Consider the following 12,441-nt stretch of genomic DNA (forward strand, 5'->3'; position numbering starts at 1 on the left):
CTGTCCCCCGCTTCTGAAACAATTTCAGGACTAAAGACGCAAAGGTTACTGCTCTGTAACCATTCAACCATTTGGGTGTTCTTGTCTTAAGCACAGGTACAAACACACACTGTTGTGGGAACCGCATAGCAGACGATGTCGCTCAACTGCTCTGCACGAGTTTTAAGCAATTTTTCTAAAAGTTTAGCTGGCTCTGGGCCTTCTCGCACCTGCATAAGGGATGGCAGCTTTTTAACACTGCTGGTGCCAATTTGTTGTCACTTTATCAGAGAATGTGTTTTGATTCTGGCAGTTACACTAACGCAGGGATCCGTCCAGAAAAGGAAATGGTGCCTTTGTCTGCCTTATTCTACTCTTCAGGAAGAGTACAAATACATAATCTTAGATATCATTAAAGCTATAATTGAAATTGGCACATCCTGGCCCGGTTTGCAGTATTTGAATCCTTTTTACTATGAAGAACATGTTTTGTTTAGCCTGCTTTGCAAGGGTCAAGAGTCCAAATAGGAAATTGGTGGCCTTCTTTTGATCAAAACATCACTGAAAGGCTGTCATTCTTGTGAAGACTGCCACCACTTTACATGTTGCTATTATGGGTGTTACCATAGTAGTTAAAATTAATCCTTTCTCCTCTGTTTTGTTGTGAAATATATCTTTTATGTGCAGACATCTGAATGTTTCATAAAACAAACTAAAGCAGAATCTCATACAATGCATTTCTCTGTTGTAATTCCTTTTTCTTTGTCTTTTCCTCTCACAGGCTTGCACTGGAATTGACAACATTGCAGAGGCAATCACTCTGTTAGAGCTTAATAACTGGGATTTAGTGGTAAGTTCATTATCTGTAGGCTTTGCTCTTTGACAGACAGGCTTAGTTCATCTAGAGTACAGGTTCAAGAGGGCAGTCAACATCCAATAACACACACACTGTTTAATTTTGTTATGGTCGAATGATTTCATCATTTTTACCCATTATGTTTTGTGAAGCAGGCAGCGTCTTGGCCACCCTCGATATGGTGACTGAGAGAGAGAGTGTGTCTTGAGAGCTGTGGTATGAGATGAGAGATTCTCACTGTGAGAAAGAATGTGTTTCGCCAAGTTTGTATTAACTCATGATGAGTCTGAAAAACAAGGAGCCCTTTACCGCGCAGTGCATATTGAAGGGGTCAGTCTATATTTAGACCGATGCTGGCAGGAGTTCAGCGCAGGCAGCAGCAGTCCAAGCAGTGGTAGGACAGACAGCGGGGCCTGGACTCACTGCCCCTGTAAATTTGATGACGTGCAGTTCCTCTGCAGTAGCTGGTAGTTTTTGTAAACATTGACAAAACAAATTTGCTTCTGTGCTTGCGTATGCTGTGTGTGGGCGGGGTAGTTAAAAAAAGAATTAAAGAGCAGTGGTTCCCCCAGGATATTGTTGAGCAGAGCAGGGAAATTGTTAAATCCACCCAGATCCGGATGCATCTCGTCTTGTGAGCAATATAATTAGTAAATGACAGTCTAAACAATATATGCATTAATTAATTATGGCATTTGCTGTGTGAAATGCTGCCTTTGCTCTTTTCCCCTGAATGTTAATGATTTATTTCATAAAAGTGGAGGAGGTTTTTAATTCAGGGGAGAAAACGCAAGGTAAAAATATGCTAAATAAAAGTAACAAAACATCCAAAGAACTTCTAAAAAAAATAACTCAATCCATTCCTCTGCTGCCCATCTATATGGTCAGTATGCTCCAAGACATATTATTGCCACAGTATGGCTAAATGCGTTGGTTCCATTTCCATCCTAATACACAGTGCACAATAGAGTACCTACGTCATACTCTTCATTGTGTCAAAATCACTCTATCCTAGCGTTAGCTATCTTGGCCCACTTCAGTCGTCTTCTTTGGTCTGAATTCCTACTGTAGTTTACTGATGTGTTCCTGGCGCACCAAACCAAACTTCCTCTGTAAACAAAGCACTAGACTCTAATTATATTGTTGTTTACTTATCTTTGTGACTTCATGTGATACTGTAAAATTGAAAGAAATGAATGGACTATGAAGGACTTTCTGTAAAGAAGTAAACTATAACCTTCTTACTGACACTTTTCAAGTCTACAATGGATGTTTGACACTCAAAGGATGCTCAGAGGTGTCAACAGTGTTGTGAAAAGATAAAATAAATGCCCTTTTCAGACTTTAGGTACTTTATGTAGCTTGACATCATATTGTGGCTTTTAAAAGCGAAGTGCCTTCCTCAACAGCAGATGTTTTGACTTATCAATGTAAGAAAAGCACAGGTGTCAGTAATTACATTAACAATGGATCCGTTCGATCCCAGCAAGCCACAGCAGTGTGACTGTGAACCAGCAATACACAGCTCGTACTCATTCCCAGTGCGTCAAATACTGAGGCTTCGTCACGGCCGTCGGCGTATCATACCGCCGCACAAGGCACCCTTTAGCACCTGTATGAGACGTACCGGGCTTTCCATTAACTACAATGTAAACCCATCCACAGCAACAGTAAACGCTCAGGGAAAGTGCACCGGGAGTGTGGTGATGTAGTTTAAAGAGCAAAAAGACACACTAAAAGCGGGCGAGAGGTGAGGTGAATGGGTACAACAACACAGGGCTTTCATCCAGGAGACCGCTGATTGTGTCCCGTGTGTTAAATTTCACTTTCTCGTTACAATCAGCTGTTCGTTCATGTCCCGGGTTCACAACGTTCAATTTCATTTTCACTTAACAAACATAGTAGTTTTAATCCCATACATGTAGTTTTTTTCCTAAACCTGACTTAGTGGTTTTGTTGGCTAAACCTACAGTTACTCCAAGGGGCGTGACAAAGCGGTATTATGTGATGAGTTGGGATGAGAACGTGTTGCAATACCAGGACCCTGAAACTGAAGCAGCTAAATGGAATTCAGCCATAATTCAGCCCATCTCATGTCAAAATGTCCTTCGTGAAAAAGGCCTATCCTCTCCTTTTTAGATTTACACATAGCATTGCACATTGATAAACAATAAAAGCAACAAAGGACAATGTAAGTGAGTTGAGAAACTCAAATATATTCTGACCTCAAAACAAACAAAAATAATTAGCAAAGCAGGCACAACTAAAAAGGGGACTCTTAAGTGACCAAAGACTCCTGTTCAGTACTGCATTGGACTATGTTTAGTCCTGATTACTGCCACCACAGTTTGTGGCACTTTACCAACAAGGAATGTGTGGCTTCCTGGTAAACTGATCATGCAGACATCACTGCTTTATATAAACGCCTGCGTGTGATTGAGAGGATTGTGGTGTCCATGTCATTAATTTCATTGAAGCTTAAAGATGCCCTCCCTGTGGATTATTTGACCTCGATTAGCACTATGGAGCTGTTTTTCTATGAGTGGCTCCTGTTTTTTTTTGTTTATCTTGTAGTCACGCACTAGGATGCACATGTGTGGGTCACACAATGCTGACAGTGGTGTCGCACTATTCCACTATCAACACATGCTGGTAATGTGCCAAGCAGTGTGCCAACAAACGCAGGGAAGAAGTAGTCTGCTTGCTAGCAAGTAAACATGGATTTAAACTATGCTGGATTTAAAATACTTAAAATATTGGCAAATGTTTTAAGACGGAGAAAATGTTTTTTATACAATACAAGAATCAAGAATACACAGAAAGTGTTTTAGTGAGAAACACTGAATGTAAATATAGCTTTTGTTTACAAGAAATCTCCACAGGGCACATTTTAGTGTTTCTTGAACTTTTTCTGAGCTATTCCTGCAGCAGGACAAGTAGCATTATCTTGTTGACGATATCCATCCATTATGGCCATGGATACAGACCACCAACACTTTATTAGTTTGTTTTTCAGTGTTAGTGTGAGACCCTTACATGTGTTTTTCATTCATTCAATACAAAAAAGGATAGGGGATATGATTATGCCAGCAGCACATAACAACTTACTTCATTTAGCTTGTTTTACAGTGAAGAATAGTGAGTGTTCGAGAGAAGTCCAATCAATTGTCCATTCAAACAAAAGCTCAGTGCGAAGCTGACAGTGGTTACTGTCATGTTTGTCCTTTCAACTCTCTTTGTTCTGATCAGCCACCTGGTTTGAATATTCCATCATTCTCTGTCACATTTTGTTGGGTTTAGTCTGAAACTTCTCAGCCAGCAAAACCAACATACTCTAAAGACAAACATAATGTTACAGTATCAACCAGAATATAGTACATTTTGCCTGGTTACATCTGGACGTGCTAGGTGTTCCTATCAGTCACCTTTGCAGGCAATCGGTCATTGTTTAGGTCCCTATTTACTAAAAAGTAAGGCATGATAAGGTAGTTTAATTTTTAATTTTTGGATTAGTCAGACATTGACAAAGTGCCATTTTCAGGATTTTATGACATTGTGGTGCCACAATGTTGATTTAACTAATAATGTTAAGTTTCAAAATGACCTTTTGTGGTTGTAGTAGGGCTGTCTTCAACCAAAGAAATTCTTAGTCAACTAACACTCGATTTTGTTGACTAATCAATTACTTGATTTAATTGACAGATTTGTAAAACTGAGTTTTCTCCACAAAGGATCACTCAAAAGCACCACTTTAAATCTCGTGTTTACCAGAGATGTGCTCATATGTTTCTTGGAAATAAGTTATTCAGCATGAAAAAAACATAAAAAACGACTAATCAACTAAAGAAATCTTAGTCGACTGAGACCAAAACTACCGATTAGTTGACTAATCGACTAAGAGGGGGCAGCACTGGATTATAGATTGTTTTTTGGGCGAGTTTTATGATTGTGCTGAAATTGTACTTGATATTAAAGTACCACTCTTTTGGACAAAGTATGTAGCAAATTTAGAACATACTGTATAGTAGTCCTGAGCTGTGTCTCAATTTGGATACTTCTGTTAGTACACTTCCATGTAGTACACTATGTGCTTGCGTAGTGTCTGAATTTCGACAGGGTGGTATTGTCTCAAATCGCACACAGCTGCTCGGTAGATCAGCTGGTGATAGCCACAGACATCATCTATCCGACTACAGAAAACACATGTATATCTTAAATTTGTATAGTTTGGTGTTTGCCCTTTCAATCGCAACCACTATAGCTTCCTAGCCCGCCATTTTCACAAGTTTGAAATAGGTTGGTGGCCCCTCCCCTTTCCGCTACGTAGCAAAGATGGCGATCGTTGAGAGTGAGAAGTGTCCAGCGTTCCACACTTAATGTTTTGAGTACAACGTCCGGGTACTTAGAAAGCACTGCATTTTGCCATACTTCTCAGTGTGAACACACTTATGCACTCAAAAGTGGAAGTACTGAAGTACGCACATTGAGACACAGCATTGGGCTTGTTCATTGGGTGTTCTGAATGACTGGCTAGCATGTCCTCTTTTAAAGAAATACATGTAAATTATTATGTTCTAGTTTACAGACTTGTTCTAGGCATACACAAAAAGCTTTCCATGACCAAATGTATGGGTTTACTTATTGATAAGTTTAGAAATGGAGTGCAGTTATCTTGGTCACTGTCAAGATACCTGTATAGAAATATATGCTGCAATATTTACCAGTCTCTTTGAAACATGCTTGTGTATTGACCGTTATTCAATGTTTTGTCATGCTGTAGTTTACTGATTAACGATGTGATGGGTTGAACTTTACGGATCCCAGTGCACAGTCAACTATTCAGAGAGTTGGCCATTGATACAATACAGAAACTAAAACAAAGTTATATTGTGTTGTATAATTTACCTCCGCTTTCATTACAGGCAGCCATCAATGGAGTGATACCACAGGAGAATGGGATCTTACAAAGGTAATAACCATGTCGACACACATTTACTATAAATCAGAGAAAATGTATCACTTGACTTTACAACACTGGACGAATGCTACCTGATCATGCACATCACATGTATGACTTTTCAAATGCACCCTGTGGTTCTTTGTGTTCTCTTTCTAGAATGATCATGTAAGAAGTATGAGACTATAGAGTGTTGCAGGGATGACTCATCACTTTTATTATTTTTGTGTATGAGTGTAATCGCCAGAAGTGAAAAGCTTACGCTAGGCTATAAACGAACTACACCACGAGGAACAAGGCGGACGAGTCGGCGTGATGACGTCTTGTAGGCTCATTTAGCCACTTGTTGACAACAGCCTTTTTTTAAGACACATAAAAGCTTCAAATATCACAAGTGTGATAATTACTGACGTATTTTATGTCGTAGAACAAAATGTTAAAATCTTTTAAGCTTGTGTTAACCACAGACCTTACTTCAGGCATCTAACTAAAACCATTTCAAAAAATCTTTTAGAGACGAGGGAACTGGAAGTGCTAAAATGCTAACTCATTTCCGAGTTTGAGGACTCATTCCTGCAGCACTCTGACAAGGAAATATGAATGGTTGGTGGGAGTGGGGATACATGTCAGTATGTGAGGAATATGTGCCTGTGACAATAGTGTGCATCTACAATGTAGATTAGCATGTAAAACAACTTTCAAACAATGCAGGAAATGTGAAACCGAAGCCTGATTTGTATTAGCAGGAAATTGAATTCCGTGTTTTCGTAAGCTTAGCTTACAGTGGGTATAGTTTGCACACCGCTTCAATCGTGCAGAATTGATGAGAATATAATCCCTGTATCACCTGCTTCCATGATGAAAGTTTTGTTTAGTTAGATACATAATATATCCATATCCAGCAAATAAAGCTAGCATAGATGCTACTGAGTTGCAGGTTATTGCTCCTGCTATGGTTTCTAATCTGCTGTTTAATAGAGGAATAACATAAAAGACACTTCAACTGCAAGGAAAGTTTCTGCCAAGAGTGGAGTTGTACACAGTTTCTGAATAGAAAAGGTTTCTTTAAGAGGCTTTGAGCCCTTCACTTTCCCTCAACGGTTAGTTTACACTCTTGAATGCACTGGGCTGATCTGAACCCACTCGAACTGGAGACGTTCTGTTAAACCGTTTTATTTTGTGTGTACACACTTGTGTGTGCACGTGTGCGCATGCATGCATGTACTCCTAGTGCGGTTCAGGCCCTTGGGCCATGAGAATATTGCTGGTCTTTCTCGAGGGCACACATTGCTATGAATGGAGGCCGGTTGGCAGCGTGACCAGCAGCCAACACATTTACTAAGTGGCTGGCACTGGTATGAGTAGGCTGGCGTTGCCCAGTAAACAGACTGTGATGACGTGACCTGAGCGGGAGCCAGTTGGAGGCTACGCTAACGCTCCCATCTAAAATGCATTTCCCTCTTCCCTTGTGTCCTCTTTAGTAAGCAGGTTGGGAATTATAAGAAGCTTGTATTGTTGATCAGTAACCAGAACTCCTCAGGGCGTCAGGGAATCCAAAAATGAGTTCCTGGTATTGATAAAAATGCTCAATCCCTTGTTGAACTGGGTCACTGGTCTGACAGTTTGTCCATGGGTGAAGGGCTCAGCAGTTGTGTCTGCTTTGGGACACGTCTTGGACTACACAGGAGAACAGTGCCATCTAGATGTAGGGCAGCATGGAAGTATGCCCAAACAGCAACAACGGACAATTTAACGGACTTCAGTGTTACTGTGCCAAGTTTAGGCGGAAGTTCACTCAGGATCGTTTTTACTTGTTGTGAGAGCTCTCACTATAAACTAGTTTTTTTTTCTCAGATGCTTTCAAGAAGTGTAAGAATCCTCTTGGCAAGAGCTGTCTCATTTGTGTATCATCTCAATTTATATTCTCCCCACAATACATGTGAGATGATAGTAGTTGTCTGTCTGGTTCACTTTAGTGGCAGTTATACTTTGTGCCGAATACTATCTCAGTAGCCTCTTGCAAAAACTGCCATGTCCATACATAGGTTAGGTTAGGCTAGGTTAGATCTTTATTGCCCCACAAGGGGAAATTTGTTTTGCAGCCAGCGTTCACATAAAATCTTAATACAAAAGACAACATCAATGACACGTCAACACAATAAAAAACAGAGCTTGAGCAAAGAAATTGTACCAAGTATACATATACAATCATGCAATTGTGTACAGGTGTGTAAGGGAAGTGCAAAAAGTGCAACCAGACTGCTATATGCTATTGAGCATATTAATAGCACTTTAAATGAAGGACACATGTAATCTATTAATTCTCCTAATGGGTACCCAGAAATAACAGAGAGAAACAAAGTTTGAACTCCTTCAGGAGTGGATGGTCCTGGCAGTCCAATATAGCATTAGCCCTTCTAAGGACCTGTCTATTATAAATGTCCAAGAGCATAGCCTGACACCTCCCTGAAATCTTACTGGTGTTTTAACAAGACTTCCAAGTCTGTTCTTGTTGGACAGATTTTAGATTTCCAAACCAAGCAATTTTACAAAACATTAAAACAGATTCAATAAAACATCTGTAAAAGAGAATCATCATCTCAGAAGAAATGTTAAAAGAGTTAATTTTTCTCTGGAAAATTTTTTTTGTTGCTGGACCTTTTTAGAGGTAACATCAACATGATTCATAGCACAGTTTGTCATCAAGAACAATACCCAAATATGTCTAGCAATCCACATGGTCAATTGAAACCCCTTTATCAACCGTTGGCAGAGGGCTTAGTGGTGACTTCCTTAAGTCAATAATCATGTTCATATTCCACATATTTACATGTACTACTCATGGTACGACTTCCTTCCTTTTCCGCAACCTATACTCCATGTCACAAAGAGGGATTAACTTGTCTTTTCACATTCAATAACTCTTATAGATAACTTAATGTCTATGTGATCCATCCACCATTGAAACATTTTCTTCTGAAATGATCTCCGAAAAGGTCAATATTGAGTGATTTCAGTGTTCAGTTATGCAGAGGAGACCATTTGGTTGGGTTAATTTCCCACCCTATTGCCCAACTCATGATTTTGTGGCTGTTGACAGTCGACCTCCGCTTCAGGACAGTGGCCTCTCTAATGTGGTGGGCCAAATAAAACACAGCCTTTGTTAGAAAGTCTGAGTCTGGCACTCTGTTCTTGAGAGACAGTTGCTGCTTACACTTCAAGGAACAAAGGGCACACTTTGTTCGGTGTCTGGGGACAAAAAGACACAATTTACTGTGTTGTGTGAAACTGGTCATACACTCAGCAAGCAGCAAAGAGAAAAAGCATGAGAGAGAGTAAGAAGATATTGTAAGGCAGGGTGGGTGGGAAAGCTGCTTGTTGCTGGTATATTTTTCTGTCTTGCGGTAGCTTCTGTTGGTTCTTGACCATCAGGTTACAGGCTAAAGATGAGGACGAAGATACGTCTGATACAAATATATAGAGATTTTTTTCTGATTGCATCTGTTATGTTCTGGCTGTTTCTGTCCACTTTGTCTCGTCATTATCTTCCATGAAAGCCCCTGAGATTTTTAAGATACTGTATGAAGACTAATCAATTTTCCAGGGCTGCAACTAACTTTTTTTTATTATTATTTTCATTGTTGATTAATCTGTCGATTATTTTCTTGATTAATTGATTAGTTGTTTGGTCCATAAAATGTAAGAACATGGTGAAAAATGTCTTTAAGACTTTCTTTTCTTAAAAAAAGTACTCAAACCGATTAATCAATCTTCCACACCATCACTAACATTGTCACCTCTTTACAGTAACTTTTCCAGTGAGGCGAGCCAGGCCAGCATGTTCGGACCTCCTAGCCAATCAGAAGCAGCCGACGCAGCAGCAGGAGGTTCAGTTCCTCCCCCATCCTCTTCGTCTTCATCCTCCTCTCCTCCATCGTCCTCAACTTCAGCTTTTTGCCCCGTCAACCCCACCTCCCGACACATTGTAGAGCGCCAGCCCCGGATGCTCAACTTCAGGGTGGAGTACCGGCAGCGCACTATAGAGCTGGTACTGGAAGAAGGCAGCACAGTCGGTGAGCACCACGCACACTGATATAAATACTGTGTATAATACTATAAAACATGTCACACTGCCTCTTTGTGCATGATATACATTTTCATCTGCATAAATCTATTTTACAGGAGAAATCAAACAAATCCTCGAGACAGAGCTCGGGGTTCCAGTGTCCAAAATGCAGCTGAAGGGATGGAAGACTGGAGATGTATCCGACAGTGTGAGTTAACACACCCAATACATGTTTGTGGCAAACAGGCAAGTGAAAAAAAACAGCACTGGTGTTATGGTTGTACCTTGGGTTGTAACGGTACACCGGTATATCAAGCTATACTGTGGTATGAAAGTTTATGGTTATCATACCGTGGACATTTGCTTATGTACGTTAGTTCGGTTGGACAATCTTTAAAATCTAGTGTACTCTTGCTAGTTTCTCAGCATTACTGACCCAACCTTTAACAACATAGACTGCTTCTGAATGTACCTTTTAACTCACACACTCACTTATGTCAGTTTAATACCGTAGATACGCAAATGTACACGGTATGATAACCGTCAACTTTCATACCGCGGTATACCTCGATACTGGTGTACCGTTACAACCCCAGGTGATGTGAGCAAAACCCATAGACTTTTATATTTTCTTTCTTTTGTTTTGCTTTTACAATTTGACTTTATGTTCTGTGTCTTAATCTAAATAAATGTGATTATTTTGACATCTCAAATTTTAGCCGCAAGGATTCGAACATAGCATGCATGCCACTGTTTTAACACTGTCATCCCAAACATCCTTTAAAGCCATGAGTGTGTTCCTTGCTCAAGTCACCGAGCTCTAGCCAACATACCAACATTAGGCCTGTTGCCTACCCCGCAATCACTACAACTATTTGATGTTCCTAAAAACATTATTTCCACTTCCAACCAAGTAGTGCAGAGTAACAGGCTTCCCTCAATAAATTTGTGCTCATCTGAATGTTTACTTCATTCATCTCCTGATTAATATTTTATTTTTAATTCATAAATCCTTCCAAGTGTGTGAAACTATTTTGAAGTTGTATCTTTGTGTGTGTGTAATCAGACGGTGATGAGAAGTTTACACCTGCCCAAGAACAACAGCCTGTATGTCCTGACCCCAGACATCGCCCCCACTGCCAGCACCAGCACCAGCACCAGCAAAAACAGGTATTCAGACAAGCATTCAGCACTCTACCTCACTCTGCTTTTTTATTTATAATCTCACCATAAACCCTTCTCCTCTTCCATTCCTGCTATACATACACTAGTAACCAGGAAATCCTACCAGTAGTTATATGAGCGTAGTAACTAATAGTGAACACCAGGTGGCGGTCTTCGTCAAGTTATGGAGAAGATGTGTCCAGAATCCAGCCAGCAAACACCATTTTCATTGGTATATTAAGACACATTTGAACTGCTAGAGCACATTCATTTCCTCACATCCATTGTGACATTTTGAGAGGAACATCTGTCGCCGCAATCTCTGTTGTGTAAATAATCATTTTCCCTCCCGTCTTTGTTTCTTTCAGCCTTGCTTAAGGTTGTTTTGCATCATACTCTTCATAGACTGTGATATCCACACTTCATATCTATTATTTATCTCCCAGTCTGTCACATTAGTGATGGTACCCAGTGACAATAGAGATTTGTTGAGAAAGCTTCATTAAGCCGGTGCTCTCCATCTGGAGGTTGTCCTGTTCATTTCAGTGAATCCGTGGCAGTATTAGCAACCTTTCCTTCTGAAATGTCAGGCTGCTCAGTGTAAAGCCAACGCAGTAATACAATCACAGGTGGCAGCTGAACATGTGATTGTCCTTTCATCAGTGTCAGGTAAACATCATCCAAAGAAGTCATATTCCTCGCTTCATTTCACCTGCGTGTTGTAGGGTGACCAAGATAATTCCTTTTTTATTTTTAATTTGAGGATAAGAGCATAGGACTGGTAAAAATAGATGTATGTGAGGGTACATGTCTGCGTCTGTGTGTGTGTGTAAACGAATAGGACAAAGACATATTGGACGGCAGAACTAAAAAAAAAACCTTTGGAATGATAAAAAGAAAGGCAGAAAGGGAATTACAAAAATGTAAGGACCCACTGATCAGTAGGCAAATTATGGAAAAATAAATGTATTTTTGATAAGAGTGTATACGGCTCGATACAGTGCAAATACTGAAATCTAAGTAAGATGAAATGTCTTAAATCAAGGAAAATTATGCTTGTTTTTTGTCTGACAAGATATGGGGCAGATTTTATGTTGGAGCGTTTCACTTGTTTCAAGCTTTTTTGCCTTTTAATTATCTTACTAAGATATTATAACTTGTCAATGAGCTTTTATTACTGGTTCTGAGTAACTTAATGCTTGAAACTAGAATAACCAGAATTATAAAGCTGTTTGATCAACAGTACAAAACTGCTTTGTCGAAGTCAGAATTTCTTATTTCAAGCATCTCATCCTTTTCATCTCTTCACATATTAAGAACAGATAATGACCAAATGGAATTCACTGTTTTATTGTCAATCTGACACCACAGGACAACAATCATGTATTCCTTTAGACAAAATACAGTTCAGAACAAAGA

The 12,441-nt window shown here is 39.8% G+C and overlaps 1 protein-coding gene across 2 annotated transcripts in view; it reads left to right on the top strand.

Moving 5' to 3' along the window:
- Positions 1-12,441, top strand: part of faf1 (Fas (TNFRSF6) associated factor 1) — an 84,003-nt gene that overhangs the window by 7,591 nt on the left and 63,971 nt on the right. For both annotated transcript variants that reach the window (XM_037769111.1, XM_037769112.1), the window contains 5 exons: positions 761-829; positions 5,758-5,804; positions 9,600-9,865; positions 9,975-10,066; positions 10,925-11,028. In XM_037769111.1, coding sequence (XP_037625039.1) covers positions 761-829; positions 5,758-5,804; positions 9,600-9,865; positions 9,975-10,066; positions 10,925-11,028 — 578 coding nt within the window. The remainder of the gene's footprint in view (positions 1-760; positions 830-5,757; positions 5,805-9,599; positions 9,866-9,974; positions 10,067-10,924; positions 11,029-12,441) is intronic.

Source organism: Sebastes umbrosus, chromosome 5, assembly GCF_015220745.1.
Source record: "Sebastes umbrosus isolate fSebUmb1 chromosome 5, fSebUmb1.pri, whole genome shotgun sequence".
NCBI lineage: Eukaryota > Metazoa > Chordata > Actinopteri > Perciformes > Sebastidae > Sebastes > Sebastes umbrosus.